The sequence below is a fragment of the Hemitrygon akajei genome, chromosome 3 (genome assembly GCF_048418815.1).
Source record: "Hemitrygon akajei chromosome 3, sHemAka1.3, whole genome shotgun sequence".
NCBI lineage: Eukaryota > Metazoa > Chordata > Chondrichthyes > Myliobatiformes > Dasyatidae > Hemitrygon > Hemitrygon akajei.
In genome coordinates, this window is record NC_133126.1 from 208,159,492 (window position 1) to 208,178,614 (window position 19,123).

The 19,123-nt window shown below is 45.5% G+C and overlaps 1 protein-coding gene across 4 annotated transcripts in view; it reads left to right on the forward strand.

Moving 5' to 3' along the window:
• The window catches only part of LOC140725808 (lipoma-preferred partner homolog), a 466,117-nt gene that overhangs the window by 302,669 nt on the left and 144,325 nt on the right, over positions 1-19,123 (forward strand). For 3 of the 4 annotated variants that reach the window (XM_073041777.1, XM_073041776.1, XM_073041778.1), the window contains exon 3: positions 12,516-12,628. In XM_073041777.1, the coding sequence (XP_072897878.1) occupies positions 12,516-12,628 (113 nt within the window). Of the gene's footprint in view, positions 1-6,509; positions 6,529-6,905; positions 6,993-12,515; positions 12,629-19,123 lie in introns of those variants that run through there. The other variant, XM_073041779.1, reaches the window with a different exon arrangement.

The following is a 19,123-nucleotide window of genomic DNA, read 5'->3' on the forward strand; positions in this document are numbered from 1 at the left end:
AGAAGGCAAAGAGTGGTCATCTTCTGCATGAGGTTGGTGACCAGTGGTGTGCATCAGGGATCTGTTCTGGGACTTCTCTTTGTGATTTTTATAAATGACCTCGATGAGCAAGTGGCTGGTTGGGTTGTAGATTTGCTAATGACACAAGTTGAGGGTGTTGTAGATAGTGCAGAGGGCTGTCAAAGTTTACAACGGGACATTGATAGGATGCAAAACTGGACTGAGAAGTGGCAGATGGAGTTCAACCCAGATAAGTGTGAGATAGTTCATTTTGGTAGGTCGAATATGATACTGAGTATTGTATTAATGGTAAGACTCTTAGCAGTGTGGAGGATCAGAGGGATCTTGGGGTCTGAGTCCATAAGGCCATAAGATTTAGGAGCAGAAGTAGGCCATTTGGCCCTTCGAGTCTGCTCCACCATTCAATCAGAGGCTGATCCACTTCATCCACCCATCTATCTCTGCTTAAATACACCCAATGACTTGGCCTCCACAGCCGCTTGTGGCAACAAATTCCACAGATTTACCACCCTCTGACTAAAGTAATTTCTCTGCATCTCAGTTCTAAAAGGACGTCCTTCAATCCTGAAGTTATGCCCTCTTGTCCTAGAATCCTCTACCATGGGAAATAACTTTGCCATATCTTATCTGTTCAGGCCTTTTAACATTTGGAATGTTTCTATGAGATCCCCCCTCATTCTCCTGAACTCCAGGGAATACAGCCCAAGAGCTGCCAGATGTTCCTCATATGGTATCCCTTTCATTCCTGGAATCATTCTCGTGAATCTTCTCTGAACTCTCTCCAATGTCAGTATATCCTTTCTAAAATAAGGGGCCCAAAACTGCACACAATACTCCAAGTGTGGTCTCACAAGTGCCTCATAGAGCCTCAACATCACATCCCTGCTCTTATATTCTATCCCTCTAGAAATAAATGCCAACATTGCATTTGCCTTCTTCACAACCGACTCAACCTGCAGGTTAACTTTTAGGGTATCCTGCACAAGGATTCCCAAGTCCCTTTGCACCTCTATGTTTTGAATTCTCAAAATAGTCTGTCCGTTTATTTCTTCCACCAAAGTGCATGACCATACACTTTCCAACATTGTATTTCATTTGCCACTTCTTTGCCCATTCCCCTAAACTATCTAAGTCTCTCTGCAGGCTCTCTGTTTCCTCAACACTACCCACTCCTCCACCTATCTTTGTATCATCAGCAAAGTTTAGATGCATATCATATTTTTTTACTGAGTTAAGTATTGTATGTAATTAGTTTTGCTACAACAAGTGTATGGGACATTGGAAAAAAGTTGAATTTCCCCATGGGGATGAATAAAGTATCTATCTATCTATCACAAATCCCTTAATACCGTAGTCTAAATCATTGACATACATTGTAAGAAGTAATGGTCCCAACACCGACCCCTGTGGAACGCCACTGGTAACCAGCAGCCAGCCAGAATAGGATCCCTTTATTCCCACTCTCTGTTTTCTGCCGACCAACCAATACTCCACCCACGCTAGTAACTTCCCTGTAATTCCATGGCCTCTTATCTTGCTAAGCAGCCTCATGTGAGGCACCTCGTCAAAAGCCTTTTGAAAATCCAAGTACACCACATCTACTGCATCTCCTTTGTCTACCCTGCTTGTAATTTCCTCAAAGAATTGAGGTAGGTTTGTCAGGCAGGATTTTCCTTTCAGGAAACCATGCTGGCTTTGGCCTATCTTGTCATGTACCTCCAGGTACATCTTAATCTCATCCCTAACATTCAATTCCAGCAACTTCCCAACCACTGATGTCAGGCTAACAGGTCTATAGTTTCCTTTCTACTGCATCTCATAGTGTCCATAGGACACTCAAAGCTGCTGCACAAGTTGACTCTGTGTTTAAGAAGGCATATGGTGTATTTGCCCTTATCAATCGTGGGATTGAGTTCCAGAGCCAGGAGGTAATGCTACAGCTATTTAGGACCCTGGTCAGACCCCATTTGGATTACTGTACTCAGTTCTGGTCATGTCACTACAGGAAGGATATGGAAGCTATAGAAAGGGTGCAGAGGAGATTTACAAGGATGTTGCCTGGATTGGGGAGCATGCCTTACGAGAATAGGTTGAGTAAACTTGGCCTTTTCTCCTTGGAGCGATGGAGGATGAGAGGTAACCTGATAGAGGTGTATAAGATGATAGGAGGCATTGACCATGTGGATAGTTAGAAGCTTTTTCCCAGAGCTGAAATGGCTAACACGGGAGAACACAGGTTTAAGGTGCTGGGGAGTAGGTACAGAGGAGATGTCAGGGGTAAGTTTTTTACTCAGAGAGTGGTGAGTGCGTGGAATGGGCTGCCGGCGACAGTGGTGGAGGCAGATACAATAGGGTCTTTTAAGACACTCCTGGATAGGTACATAGAGTGTAGAAAAATAGAGGGCTATGGATAACCCGAGGTAATTTCTAAAGTAAGCACATGTTTGGCACAGCATTGTGGGCTGAAGGGCCTGTATTGTGCTGTAGGTTTTCTATGTTTTTATGTTTTAAATCTGAATCCCTGCCCCTTGCTCCAATCTCTCAGCCACACATTTGTCTTTCTCCTCACTCTATTCCTATACTCACTGTCGTGTTGGCACAGGCAGTAATCCCGAGATTACTACTCTTGTGGTCCTGCTTCTCAGATTTCTTCTTAACTCCCCATAGTCTGTGTTCAGGACCTCATCCCTTTTTCTACCTATGTCGTTGGTACTGATATGTACCACGACCTCTGGCTGTTCACCTTCTCACTTAAGGATATTGTGGATACGATCAGAAACATCCCGGACGGACCCTGGCACCTGGGAGGCAAACTACCATCTGTGTTGCTTCCCTGCATCCACAGAATCGCCTGTCTGACCCCCTGACTATGGAGTCCCCTATCACTGCTGCCATCCTCTTCCTTTCCCTACCGTTCTGAGACAGAGGGCCAGACTCTGTGCCAGAGGCAAGACCACTGTTGCTTCCCCCAGGTAGGCAATCACCCCCAACTGTACTTAAGCAGTAGTACTTCTTGTTAAGGGGAACAGCCACTGGGGTAATCTCTATTATCTGACTCTTGCCATTCCCTCTCCTGACTGTCACCAACTTATCTATCTCCCGAGGCCTCGGTGTGACTACTTTCCTATAGCTCCTGTTACCTCCTATCACCTCCTCACTCTCGCTGACCAGACAAAGGTCATCGAGCTGCATCTCCAGTTCCCTAACACAGTCCCTAAGGAGCTGCAGCTCGACGCACCTGGCGCAGATGTGGCCGTCCGGAATCCCACATCTGGCACCCAGTATAGAACACCAGCCTCACAGACATACTTCCTGTTTCTATTCCTCACAGGTAACTTACCTCACCTCGACCTCTTATCGCAGAAGCCCCGTTGAGCCAAAGCCTTCCTACTCTATTTCCCTCGACCCAGATGACCGCTCTATAAAGCTGTCTCATTTTTAAATTCTTCCCGCCAGTCAAACTCGCTGACATCCACACAAAGTGCAGTCGCACCTCGATGAAACCCCTGAAGAAAATAATGGGTGGACTGCACTGTTGTCATTGGAGTCCTGTGAGACAACATGGGCTGGACTGTACTGTTGTCATTGGAGTCCTGTGAGACAACATGGGCTGGACTGTACTGTTGTGAGTGGACGTCCTGTGATGGTGAATGGGCTGGACTGTACTGTTGAGAGTGGACATCCTGTGACACTACATGGGCTGGACTGTACTGTTGTGAGTGGACGTCCTGTGATGGTGAATGGGCTGGACTGTACTGTTGTGAGTGACGTCCTGTGACACTACATGGGCTGGACTGTACTGTTGAGAGTGGACATCCTGTGACACTACATGGGCTGGACTGTACTGTTGTGAGTGGACGTCCTGTGATGGTGAATGGGCTGGACTGTACTGTTGAGAGTGGACATCCTGTGACACTACATGGGCTGGACTGTACTGTTGTGAGTGGACGTCCTGTGACACTACATGGGCTGGACTGTACTGTTGTGAGTGGACGTCCTGTGACACTACATGGGCTGGACTGTACTGTTGTGAGTGGACGTCCTGTGACACTACATGGGCTGGACTGTACTGTTGTGAGTGGACGTCCTGTGACACTACATGGGCTGGACTGTACTGTTGTGAGTGGACTTCCTGTGACACTACATGGGCTGGACTGTACTGTTGTGAGTGGACGTCCTGTGATGGTGAATGGGGTGGACTGTACTGTTGTGAGTGGATGTCCTGTGATGGTGAATGGGGTGGACTGTACTGTTGTGAGTGGACGTCCTGTGACAGTACATGGGCTGGACTGTACTGTTGTGAGTGGACGTCCTGCAATGGTGAATGGGCTGGACTGTACTGTTGTGAGTGGACGTCCTGCAATGGTGAATGGGGTGGACTGTACTGTTGTGAGTGGACGTCCTGCGATGGTGAATGGGGTGGACTGTACTGTTGTGAGTGGACGTCCTGTGACAGTACATGGGCTGGACTGTACTGTTGTGAGTGGACGTCCTGTGACAGTACATGGGCTGGACTGTACTGTTGTGAGTGGACGTCCTGTGATGGTGAATGGGGTGGACTGTACTGTTGTGAGTGGACGTCCTGTGATGGTGAATGGGCTGGACTGTACTGTTGTGAGTGGACGTCCTGTGACACTACATGGGCTGGACTGTACTGTTGTGAGTGGACGTCCTGTGAGACAACATGGGCTGGACTGTACTGTTGTGAGTGGATGTCCTGTGATGGTGAATGGGCTGGACTGTACTGTTGTGAGTGGACGTCCTGTGACACTACATGGGCTGGACTGTACTGTTGTGAGAGGACGTCCTGTGAGACAACATGGGCTGGACTGTACTGTTGTGAGTGGATGTCCTGTGATGGTGAATGGGCTGGACTGTACTGTTGTGAGTGGACGTCCTGCGATGGTGAATGGGGTGGACTGTACTGTTGTGAGTGGACGTCCTGTGACACTACATGGGCTGGACTGTACTGTTGTGAGTGGACGTCCTGCGATGGTGAATGGGGTGGACTGTACTGTTGTGAGTGGACGTCCTGTGACACTACATGGGCTGAACTGTACTGTTGTGAGTGGACGTCCTGCGATGGTGAATGGGGTGGACTGTACTGTTGTGAGTGGACGTCCTGTGACACTACATGGGCTGGACTGTACTGTTGTGAGTGGACGTCCTGTGACACTACATGGGCTGGACTGTACTGTTGTGAGTGGACGTCCTGCGATGGTGAATGGGGTGGACTGTACTGTTGTGAGTGGACGTCCTGCGATGGTGAATGGGGTGGACTGTACTGTTGTGAGTGGACGTCCTGTGATGGTGAATGGGCTGGACTGTACTGTTGTGAGTGGACGTCCTGTGATGGTGAATGGGCTGGACTGTACTGTTTTCAGTGGACGTCCTGCGATGGTGAATGGGGTGGACTGTACTGTTGGCAGTGAAAATCCTGTGTTGTTAGCTGGCATGGACTCCACTGTTGGGACTGAATTGTCTGTGACACTACATGGGCTGGACTGTACTGTTGTGAGTGGACGTCCTGTGATGGTGAATGGGGTGGACTGTACTGTTGTGAGTGGATGTCCTGTGGTGGTGAATGGGCTGGACTGTACTGTTGGCAGTGAAAATCCTGTGTTGTTAGCTGGCATGGACTCCACTGTTGGGACTGAATTGTCTGTGACACTACATGGGCTGGACTGTACTGTTATTGAGAGTGGTAGGCAGAAGTGGGGCGTCACTGAATGGTGAGTCACTTTGGATGTCATCTCAGCTTCTAATATTTTCTGTTCTTTGGGTCATACTGCTTAAAGGATCCAGTGTTTAACAGAATCCAAGTTTTCAGTCAGGCCAAGACATGCAGTACATCTAGTTCTGGCCTCTCTACTTTCAAAGGACATTGCTGCCTTTTCAGGAAAATAACAGTCGATGATTCCAGGATGCAGACACTCACATTGCTTAAATAGCTCCAAGAGAACTTGCTGTTCTTTAGTGGGGAAAATGGTTTCAAGGCATCTAACATAACACAGGGCATATGTCCAGGCCAGCTGTCAGATTGAATTGGGCCCAGAATGAATCAGGAAGCCATCAGTTCTCAAACAGCAAAGAACAGACACATAGTTGTGGACCGTGCCTGAACATTTCTATCGAGGAGTGTAAATAAGCTCTAGAGTCAACTGGCTGAGCGAACCATGGACACACCAGGGAGAGAGTGGTAAAGGAAACACATTCTCTCTTTCTATGTCGCACACATGCACACACACATTCACACACACACACACACACACACACACACACACACACACACACACACACACACACACACACACACACACACACACACACACACACACACACACACACACGAACACACAGTCGTCATAAAATGGTGGAGAATATTTTATTCATGAACAATTCGGTGCGAGGGCCCTTGAGTTGTCGCAGGAGCTGCCAGTCAGCAGTGTGGGACTGCCTTCGGGACACCAGCTCTGGATTTAGTCCTGAAGCCTTCCCTCTGAATGGGTATAGCTGCAAGGCAACTGAGCTTTGATATCAGTTTCCTTTTCCTAGGTGAATTGCTAACCATGGCTGATGAGCCCAATCTGCCCAAAGCGACTGGTTTTAAGGTACCTGTAACCCACCTTTGCCTCTTCTCCTGTCGGTAGGAGCTGTTCTGCTGGGCTCGGTAGCTAAGCCACACGTGAAGTCCAGGAGTTGGTCTTGGTTGTTAGAGGCTATTTGAGACCCACACCATTGGGAGCATTTAATGGGTCGAGGGAACTTATTCCCATTTGTATTTATTGTGTTTTTTTATTATTGTGTTCTTTAATTTTATTGTGTTTTTTTGATGCTGCATCGGATCCAGAGTAACAATTATATCATTTTTAACATATTCGTAGTCTCAGTTCCAATCAAACATTCCAAAACCTGGGCCTCTGTACCTCTCTCTGAAACTGGATCCTCAACTTCCTTACTGGGAGATCACAGTAAGTGCAATTCGGAAGGAGCATCTCCTCTTCACTGACAATCAAAGATGCATGCTTAGCCCACTGCTCTACACTCTCTAGACCAGTGGTTCCCAACGTGGGGCGTACACCCCACAGGGGGTTAATTTGATTTTTAAGGGGGGCAATTCGAGAATGAGTTATTAACAGTGAATTTTTTCTAGTAAGTCTGTGTGAGTATGAGTGTGTGTGCGAGTTAATACATATGTGTATATACAGTATGCATACATAAAAATACTTGTGTGTATGTACACGTGTAATTGCGTATGTACTGTATATATAGTGTATCACCATCATTACAACCATCAACTGGCTTTCATAATTAAATTAATGAATTGACTGATGTGGGAAGGAACGAATGAACAAGTCCAAACGCGTAAGAAACTCGTACGAGGTCGCGCCAATGCTGCTTTTTGCAGTAGCTTTCGGTTCTTGGTGGTGTGAAGGTGTGTACATTGCGTCATCTCTTTTAAACGGTGTATCTGTCTTTGTATGCTGTGGAAACGAATCGGCATTGTTTTATTTATTTATTATTATTATTTTAATATCACTTAATGTTCTTTTTTTTTACAATTTCTTAGTAATTTCTTCCTCAGAACTTTAACAGTCCTTTGGTTCTTTTATTTTTCTCTTTCATGAAGCTTTCGAAGCTTGTTTAAACCAAGTTAATGGTCTTTTAGGCTTCCTCCAGGTGAATAGGAGTTTACTTTTTGAATAATAAGAATTATATATCACCACAGGGGGCATCAGGATTTTAGAGGTGATTAGGTGGGGCATGGCCAAAAAAAGGTTGGGAACCACTGCTCTAGACCCATGATTGTGTGGCTGAGCTCAGCTCGGCCTAAACGCCATCAATAAACTTGTGAACACAACTACTGTTGACAAAATTTCAGATGCTGACAAGGAGGTGTACAGGAGTGAGATAGATAGAACATAAGAACATAGACTAGTACAGCACAGTACAGGCCCTTCAGCCCACAATATTGTGCCGACCCTTAAACCCTGCCTCCCATATATCCCCCACCATATACCTGTCTAGTAGTCTCTTAAATTTCACTAGTGTATCTGCCTCCACCACTGACTCAGGCAGTGCATTCCACGCACCAACCACTCTCTGAGTAAAAGAAATCCTCTAATATCCCCCTTGAACTTCACACCCCTTAGCTTAAAGCCATGTCTTCTTGTATTGAGCAGTGGTGCCCTGGGGAAGAGGCACTGGCTGTTCACTCTATCAGTTCCACTTAATATCTTGTATACCTCTATCATGTCTCCTCTCATCCTCCTTCTCTCCAAAGAGTAAAGCCCTAGCTCCCTTAATTTCTGATCATAATGCATACTCTCTAAACCAGGCAGCATCCTGGTAAATCTCCTCTGTACCCTTTCCAATGCTTCCACATCCTTGCTATAGTGAGGCGACCAGAACTGGACACAGTACTTCAAGTGTGGCCTAACTAGAGTTTTATGAAGCTGCATCATTACTTCGTGACTATTAAACTCTATCCCTCGACTCATAAAAGCTAAAACCCCATAAGCTTTCTTAACTACCCTATCTACCTGTGAGGCAACTTTCAGGGATCTGTGGACATGTACCCCCAGATCCCTCTGCTCCTTCACACTACCAAGTATCCTGCCATTTACTTTGTACTCTGCCTTGGAGTTTGTCCTTCCGAAGTGTACTATGTAGATCCAGAGTGTACCATGTAAATCCATGTAGATCACATCCACTGCACTACCCTCATCTATATGCCTGTTCACCTCCTCAAAGAACTCTAACAGGCTTGTTAGACACGATCTGCCCTTCACAAAGCCATACTGACTGTCCCTGATCAGACCATGATTCTCTAAATGCCCATAGATCCTATCTCTAAGAATCTTTTCCAACAGCTTTCCCACCACAGACGTAAGGCTTACTAGTCTATAATTACCCGGACTATCCCTACTACTTTTTTTGAATAAGGGGACAACATTCGCCTCCTTCCAGTGTTCCGGTACCATTCCCGTGGACAACGAGGATATAAAGATCCTAGCCAGAGGCTCAGCAATCTCTTTCCTCGCCTCGTGGAGCAGCCTGGGGAATATTCCGTCAGGCCCCGGGGACTTATCCATCCTAATGTATTTTAACAACTCCAACACCTCCTCTCCCTTAATATCAACATGCTCCAGAACATCACCTCACTCATATTGTCCTCACTGTCATCAAGTTCCCTCTCACTGGTGAATACCAAAGAGAAGTATTCAATGAGGACCTCGCTCACTTCCACAGCCTCCAGGCACGTCTTCCCACTTTTATCTCTAATCGGTACTACTTTCACTCCTGTCATCCTTTTGTTCTTCACATAATTGAAGAATGCCTTGGGGTTTTCCTTTACCCTACTCGCCAAGGCCTTCTCATGTCCCTTTCTTGCTCTCATCAGCCCCTTCTTAAGCTCTTTCTTGCTACCCTATATTCCTCAATAGACCCATCTGATCCTTGCTTCCTAAACCTCATGTATGCTGCTTTCTTCCACCTGACTAGATTTTCCACCTCACTTGTCACCCATGGTTCCTTCACCCTACCATTCTTTATCTTCCTCACCAGGACAAATTTATCCCTAACATCCTGCAAGAGATCCCTAAACATTGACCATATGTCCATAGTATATTTCCCTGCAAAAACATCATCCCAATTCACACCCACAAGTTCTAGCCTTATAGCCTCATAATTTGCCTTTCCCCAATTAAAAATTTTCCTGTCCTCTCTGATTCTATCCTTTTCCATGATAATGTTAAAGGTTAGGGAGCGGTGATCACTGTCCCCCAGATGCTCACCCACTGACAGATCTGTGACCTAACCCGGTTCGTTACCTAATACTAGATCTAGTATGGCATTCCCCCTAGTCGGCCTGTCAACATACTGTGACAGGAATCTGTCCTGGACACACTTAACAAACTTTGCCCCATCTAAACCATTGGAACTAATCAGGTGCCAATCAATATTAGGGAAGTTAAAGTCACTCATGTTAACAACCCTGTTATTTTTGCACCTTTCCAAAATCTGCCTCCCAATCTGCTCCTCGGTATCTCTGCTGCTACCAGGGGGCCTATGGAATACCCCCAGTAGAGTAACTGCTCCCTTCCTGTTCCTGACATCCACCCTTACTGACACAAAAGAGGATCCTGCTACATTACCCACCATTTCTGTAGCTGTAATAGTATCCCTGACCAGTAATGCCACCCCTCCTCCTCTCTCCCCCCCCCCCCCCCATCCCTTTAAAAGCACTGAAATCCAGGAATATTGAGAATCCATTCCTGCCCTGGTGCCAGCCAAGTCTCCGTAATGGCCACTGCATCATAATTCCATGTATGTATCCAAGCTCTCAGTTCATCACCTTTGTTCCTGATGCTTCTTGCATTGAAGTACACACACTTTAGCCCATCTACCTTACTACCTTTACACCCTTTATTCTGCTTCTCTTTCCTCAAAGCCTCTCTATATGTTAGATCTGGCTTTACTTCATGCACTATACTTGCAGGTTTTGCATGACTTTTATCCTCCTCCATCTCACTATCTGCTCTAACACTCTGGTTCCCCTCCCCCTGCAAATTTAATTTAAACCCCCCTGGAACAGCACTAGCAAACCTTCCCTCAAGGATGTTAGTCCCCCTCCAGTTCAGGTACAACCCGTCCCGTCGGAACAAGTCCCACCTTCCCTGGAAAAATGCACAATAGTCCAGAAACATGAGGCCCTCCCTCCTGCACCAACTCCTTAGCCACGTATTTAGCTGCATTATCTTCCTATTTCTAGCCTCACTTGCACATGGCACGGGTAGCAATCCTGAGATTGCCACCCTGGAGGTCCTGCCCTTCAACTTTGCACCTAACTCCCTAAACTCTCTTTGCAGGGCCTTCTCCTTCTTCCTGCCCACGTCATTGGTCCCTACATGGACCACAACATCTGGCTGCTCACCCTCCCTCTTGAGAATACTGAGAACTCAATCCGAGATATCGCGGACCCTGGCACCAGGGAGGCAAGAGACCATTCGAGATTCTCGATCTCTCCCACAGAACCTCTTATCTGTCCCCCTAACTATCAAATCCCCTATCACTACTGCTCTCCTCTTTTCCCTCCTTCCCTTCTGAGCTGAGGGTCCAGTCTCGTGCCAGAGATGCAACCACAGCAACTTGTCCCTGATAGGTCGTCCGCACCAACAGTATCCAGAACAGAATACTTACTATTGATGGGAACGGCCACAGGGGTGCTCTGCGAATTCTGTCTAATCCCCTTCCCTCTCCTGACAGTCACACAGCTACCTGTCTCCTGACTCCTAGGGGTGACTATCTCCCTGAAAGTCCTGTCTATTTCTGCCTCTACCTCCCGAATGATCCGAAGTTCATCCAGCTCCAGCTCCAGTTCCCTAACACGGTTTGTCAGAAGCTGCAGCTGGTTGACTGGTTGAGAGTTGTCGCAGCAACAAACTTGCACTCACACTCACACACACATTAGTAAGACCAAGGTATTGATTGTGGACTTTAGGAAGGGGGAGCTGAGGGACCACACACCAGTCCTCATCAAGGGATCGGCAGTGGAAAGGGAGAGCAGTTTCAAGTTCCTGGGTGTCAGAATCTCTGAGGATCTATCCTGAGGCCAACATATCGATGCAATTACAAAGAAGGAACAACAGCGGCTATACTTCATCAGGAGTTTGAGGAGTCTTGGTGTGTCACCAAAGACTCTCATAAATTTCTACAGATATACCATGGAGAGTATTCTAACTGGCTGTGTCACGGAAGGGCCAATGCATAGGATTAGAAAAAACTTACGGAAGTTGTAAACTCAAACAGCTCTATCATAGGCACCAGCCTCCCCAGCATTGAGGACATCTTCAAAAGGCAATGCCTCAAAATGGTGGCATCCAACATTAAGGACTCTCTTCACCCAGGACATGCAGTCTTCTCAAAGTTCAAAGTAAATTTATTATCCAAGTACAATATATGTCACCATATACAACCCTGAGATTCATTGCCACCATCAAGGAGTAGGTACAGGAGCCTGAAGACACACATTCAACATTTCAGAAACAGCTGCTTTCCCTCCACCATCAGGTTTCTGAATGGACAATGGGCTCATGTACACCAACGCAGTATTTCTTCCCTCTCTTTTTGCACTATTAATTTAAATTTATATATTTATTTCTTGTAATTTTTAGTTTTTTATTATTAGCTATTGCAATGTACTGCTGCTGCAAACGTCACCACAGACACTGGTGATATGCAGTCTGATTCTGAGTCCCGTTGTAGATCTTTCCTGTCCTCGGCACTGCACTTCCCCTGACGTGCAGTGATGCAGCATGTGAGGATGGTTTCTTCTGTGCATCAGAACACCATGTCTGTGATCAACATCACTTGTTCAGTGCTCAGGATGAGGAGAGAGCCTGCTCTGTGTGTTGGCAAGGCAGGTTTTGCTTGCACTTATGGAGCCTGTAGTATGGACATCAGTGATGTTTGGATTTGATTGTTTCCTACAGGAGAGTTTCCTCCACCTCCTCCGAGTGTCGAAGGATTCAGCCAGATCCCTGCGGAGTTTCCCCCTCCACCCAAATTGGACCCGAATGAATCGAGTATATCTTCTGATGTGCAGGTGAGGAGATGCCTGGGTGGGAGTGAATGGGTGGCATAGACCAGCTTTTCACAGCTGTGCACAGGGAGTGCGGTAAAGTTAGAGAACTCTTCAATCAAACCATAAGACATAGAGCAAAATGTGGCCCGTTAGCCCATCAGATCTGCTCTTCCATTCCATCATGGCTGATATATTATCCCTCTCAACCCCATTCTCTTGCTTTCTCCCTGTAACCTTTGAAGCCCTCATTAACCAAGAACCTATCAACCTCAACTTTAAATATGCTCAATGATTTAGCCCCGTCAGCCATCAGTAGCAATGAATTCCACAGATTCACAAAATACAAAAGGAGTACGAAGCTTGTATGTGCTTGTCAGAGAGAGTACAAATTTGTATATACCTGTCAGAACACAAGGTAAAGATAAAGTATGGGGAGCATGGTTTTTGAGAGATATTGAGACCTTAGTTAAGAGAAAAAAGGAGGTGCATAGGAGAAAGGAAAAAATGCGGTGCTTATGGAGTATAAGAAATATATAACCATATAACAATCACAGCACGGAAACAGGCCATTCCGGCCCTCCTAGTCCGTGCCGAACTCTTAATCTCACCTAGTCCCACCTACCCGCACTCAGCCCATAACCCTCCACTCCTTTCCTATCCATATACCTATCCAATTTTACCTTAAATGACACAACTGATCTGGCCTCTACTACTTCTACAGGAAGCTCATTCCACACAGCTATCACTCTCTGAGTAAAGAAATACCCCCTCGTGTTTCCCTTAAACTTTTGCCCCCTAACTCTCAAATCATGTCCTCTCGTTTGAATCTCCCCTACTCTCAATGGAAACAGCCTATTCACGTCAACTCTATCTATCCCTCTCAACATTTTAAATACCTCGATCAAATCCCCCCTCAACCTTCTACGCTCCAATGAATAGAGACCTAACTTGTTCAACCTTTCTCTGTAACTTAAGTGCTGAAACCCTGGTAACATCCTAGTAAATCGTCTCTGCACTCTCTCTAATTTATTGATATCTTTCCTATAATTCGGTGACCAGAACTGTACACAATATTCCAAATTTGGCCTTACCAATGCCTTGTACAATTTTAACATTACATCCCAACTTCTGTACTCAATGCTCTGATTTATAAAGGCCAGCGTTCCAAAAGCCTTCTTCACCACCCTATCTACATGAGACTCCACCTTCAGGGAACTATGCACTGTTATTCCTAGATCTCTCTGTTCCACTGCATTCCTCAATGCCCTACCATTTACCCTGTATGTTCTATTTGGATTATTCCTGCCAAAATGTAGAACCTCACACTTCTCAGCATTAAACTCCATCTGCCAACGTTCAGCCCATTCTTCTAACCGGCATAAATCTCCCTGCAAGCTTTGAAAACCCACCTCATTATCCACAACACCTCCTACCTTAGTATCATCAGCATACTTACTAATCCAATTTACCACCCCATCATCCAGATCATTTATGTATATTACAAACAACATTGGGCCCAAAACAGATCCCTGAGGCACCCCGCTAGTCACCGGCCTCCATCCCGATAAACAATTATCCACCACTACTCTCTGGCATCTCCCATCTAGCCACTGTTGAATCCATTTTATTACTCCAGCACTAATACCTAACGACTGAACCTTCTTAACTAACCTTCCATGTGGAACTTTGTCAAAGGCCTTGCTGAAGTCCATATAGACTACATCCACTGCCTTACCCTCGTCAACATTCCTCGTAACTACTTCAAAAAATTCAATAAGGTTTGTCAAACATGACCTTCCACGCACAAATCCATGCTGGCTACTCCTAATCAGATCCTGTCTATCCAGATAATTATAAATACTATCTCTAAGAATACTTTCCATTAATTTACCCACCACTGATGTCAAACTGACAGGTCTATAATTGCCAGGCTTACTTCTAGAACCCTTTTTAAACAATGGAACCACATGAGCAATACGCCAATCCTCCGGCACAATCCCTGTTTCTAATGACATCTGAAAGATCTCCGTCAGAGCTCCTGCTATCTCTACACAAACTTCCCTCAAGGTCCTGGGGAATATCCGGTCAGGACCCGGAGATTTATCCACTTTTAAATTTCTTAAAAGCGCCAGTACTTCCACCTCTTTAATTGTCATAGGTTCCATAACTTCCTTACTTGTTTCCCACACCTTACACCATTCGATATCCTTCTCCTTAGTGAATACCGAAGAGAAGAAATCGTTCAAAATCTCTCCCATCTCCCTCGGCTCCACACATAGCTGACCACCCTGATTCTCTAAGGGACCAATTTTATCCCTCACTATCCTCTTGCTTTTAATATAACTGTAGAAGCCTTTCGGATTTACTTCCACCTTATTTGCCAAACCAAACTCGTAACTTCTTTTAGCTTTTCTAATCTCTTTCTTAAGTTTCCTTTTACATTCTTTATATTCCTCGAGCAATTCCTTTACTCCATGCTGCCTATATCTATTGTAGACATCCCTCTTTTTTCGAACCAAGTTTCTAATATCCCTTGAAAACCATGGCGCTTTCAAACCTTTAATCTTTCCTTTCAACCGAACAGGAACATAAAGATTCTGTACCCTCATAATTTCACCCTTAAATGACCTCCATTTCTCTATTACATCCTTCCCATAAAACAACTTGACCCATTCCACTCTCTCTAAATCCCTGCGCATCTCCTCAAAGTTAGCCTTTCTCCAATCAAAAATCTCAACTCTAGGTCCAGTCCTGTCCTTCTCCATAATTATATTGAAGCTAATGCTATTGTGATCACTGGACCCGAAGTGCTCCCCAACACATACATCTGTCAGCTGACCTATCGCATTCCCTAACAGGAGATCCAACACTGCCCCATCTCTAGTCGGTACTTCTATGTATTGTTGCAAAAAGCTATCCTGCACACATTTCACAAACTCTAAACCATCCAGCCCTTTTACAGAATGAGCTTCCCAATCTATGTGTGGAAAATTAAAATCTCCCACAATCACCACCTTGTGTTTACTACAAATATCTGCTATCTCCTTACACATTTGCTCTTCCAACTCACGCTCCCCATTAGGTGGCCTATAATACACTCCTATCAGTGTTACTACACCTTTCCCATTCCTCAATTCCACCCAAATAGCCTCCCTAGAGGAGCTCTGTAATCTATCCTTCCAAAGCACCGCCATAAGATTTTCTCGGACAAGCAATGCAACACCTCCTCCTCTGGCCCCTCCTACTCTATCACACCTGAAGCAACTAAATCCAGGAATATTTAGTTGCCAATCACACCCTTCCTGCAACCATGTTTCACTAATAGCTACAACATCATAATTCCATGTATCAATCCACACTTTAAGCTCATCCACCTTTCTTACAATGCTCCTAGCATTAAAATAGATACATTTAAGATACTCTCCACCTCCTCCTCTCTTTTCATCCCTAGCAATGCATTCAAATTTATTATCCTTTTCTTTCTTCTCCCCTACAACTTCGGGCTGAGCGCATCCCTCCTCCATCACCTGCCTGTCCTCCCTCACACACGGTCTACTTACTTGCTCTACTGGTGAACTAACCTCCTCTCCCATAGTTTCCTCAAATTGATTTCCACAATGCAAGAGAACACAAGAAAGAAATCAGGAAGGCTAGAAGGCATGAAGTTGCTCTTGCACACAAGTTGAAGGAGAATTCTAAGGGATTCTACAGATTGCAAGGGACAAAATTGGTCCTCTGGAAGACCAGAATGGTAATCCATGTGTGGAGCCAAAACAGATGGGCAAGATCTGAATTTTTTTTTTTTGCATCTGTATTTACTAAGGAGAAGGTCACAGAGTCTATAGAAGTGAGGCAAAGTGGCATCGACTTCATGGACCCTGTACAGGTTACCAAGGAGGAGGTGTTTACTACCCTGAGGCAAATCAGGGTGGTTAAATCCCCAGAGCCTGACAAGGTGTTCCTTGGACATTACAGGAAGCATACGCAGAAATAGCTGGAGCCCTAACAGAGATACTTAACTCATCCTTAGCGACAGGAGAGGTGCCGGGGGTTGGAGGACAGCCAATATTGTTCTGCTGTTTAAAAAAAGGCTCTATAGGCCAGTGAGTCGACATCACTTACCATCACTTGCTCATCAGTTGAGGACAAGTTATTGGAAGGTATTCTAAGGGACCGGATATATAAATGTTTGGATAGACATGGGCTGATTAAGGATAGTCAGCATGGCTTCCTGTACGGTAGGTCATGTCTAACCATTCTTATAGAATTTTCTGAGGAAGTTACCAGGAAAGTAACAGAGTTACTTAATGAGTACTTTGTTTCAGTATTCATCAGTGAAAAGGACCTTGGCAATTGAGAAGTGACTTACAGTGGACTGAAAAGCTTGAGTGTATAAATGTTAAGAAAGAGGATGTGCTGGAGCTTTTGAAAGGTATCAAGTTAGATAAGTCGCCGAGACCAGATGAGCTATACCCCAAGCTACTGTGGGAAGAGAGGGAGGAGATTGCTGAGCCTCTGGTGATGATCTTTGCATCATCAATAGGGAGCGGAGATGTACCAGAGGATTGAAAAGTTGCAAATGTTGTTCCCTTGTTCAAGAAAGGGAGCAGAGGTAACCCAGGAAATTATAGAACAATGGTGGGCAAGATTTTGGAGAAGATCCTGAGAAGCAGAGTTTATGGGCATCTGAAGAGACATCATCTGATTAGGGATAGTCAGAATGGCTTTGTCAAGGGCAGGTCATGCCTTACGAGCCTGATTGAATTCTTTGAGAGCGTAACAAAACAAATTGATGAAGTTAGAGCAGTGGATGTAGTGTATATGGATTTCAGTAAGGTATTTGATAAAGTTCCCCATGCAAGGCTCCTTCAGAAAGTAAGGAGGCATGGGATCCAAGGGGACATTGCTTTGTGGATCCAGAATTGGCTTGCCCACAGAAGGCAAAGAGTGGTTGCAGGCAGGTCATATTCTGCATGGAGGTCGGTGACCAGTGGTGTTCTGGAGGGATCTGTTCTGGGACCCCCTTCTCTTCGTGATTTTTATAAATGAAATAGAAGGGTGGGTTAGTAAGTTTGCTGATGCCACAAAGGTTGGGGGTGTTGTGGATTGTCTGCAGGGTTGTCAGAAGTTACAATGGGACATCAATAGGATGCAGAGCTGGGCTGAGAAGTGGCAGATGGAGTTCAACCCAGATAAGTGTGAAGTGGTTCATTTTGGTAGGTCAGATTTGAAGACAGACTATAATATTGATGGTAAAGCTCTTGGCAGTGAGGAGGATCAGCAAGATCTTGGGCGCCATAGGATACTCAAAGCTGCTGGGCAGATTGATAGTGTTGTTAAGAAGGCGCATGGTGTGATGGCCTTCGTCAACTGTGGGACTGAGTTTAAGAGCCGTGAGGTAACGTTACAGCGATATAAGATCTTAGTTGAACCCCACTTGGATTACTGTGCACAATTCTGGTCACCACTCCACAGGAAACCATAGAAAGGGTGCAGAGGAGATTTACAAGGATGTTGCCTGGATTGGAGAGCATGCCTTATGAGAACAGGTTGAGTGAACTCGGCCTTTTCTCCTTGGAGTGTAGGAGGATGAGAGGTGACCTGATAGAGGTGTATAAGATGATAAGAGTCAGTTTTAATTGCAAACTGTCATCCCAAGCTATAGTAGTGTCCCCTTAACCTCTGCACTACCATGTTGGTTTAAGTAGAAAACTAACGTCCCGAATTGTAATAGTGTCAGAGCAATCAACGGCGGACCAGTCAATTCGAAGGGAGAAAGAGCTTCGTGCGTGTCGGGGAGAAGAGTTTACAAAAGGAGCGTTTCGCATGAATGGCGGACCAATCAATTCGAAGGGGGAGAGAGCTTCATGCGTGATGGAGAGGAGAGTTTAAAACAGGAGCGTTTCGCATGAACGGCAGACCAATCGATTCACGATTCATTAGCAGGAGCAAATAAAAGTAAAGCAGGGTCAAAGCAGAGTGGCCATTATTTGAGTGGACCAGTGTAGGAGTGGGGAGTTGAGGGTTTGGCGAGGAGGCACAGGACAGTAGCAGGTGAGGATTTTGTAGTAATTAAATTAAAGGTCACAAATTTATAGCTAGTTAAATATAAGATGATGAGAGGCATTGGTTGTATGGATAGTCAGAGGCTTTTTCCCAGGGCTGAAATGGTTGCCACAAGAGGACACAGGTTTAAGGTGCTGGGGAGTAGGTACAGAGGAGATGTCAGGGGTAAGTTTTTTACTCAGAGAGTGGTGAGTGCGTGGAATGAGCTGCCGGCAACAGTGGAGGCGGATACGATAGGGTCTTTTAAGAAACTCCTGGATAGGTACCTGGAGCTTAGAAAATTAGAGGGCTATAGGTAACCCAGGTAATTTCTAAAGTAAATACATGTTCAATACAGCTTTGTGGGCCGAAGGGCCTGTATTGTACTGTAGGTTTTCTATGTTTCTATCTTAAATAAAGAAGGGATGATGCAGGATCAGGTGATGTGCTGTAGCTGCATGATGTGGGAGC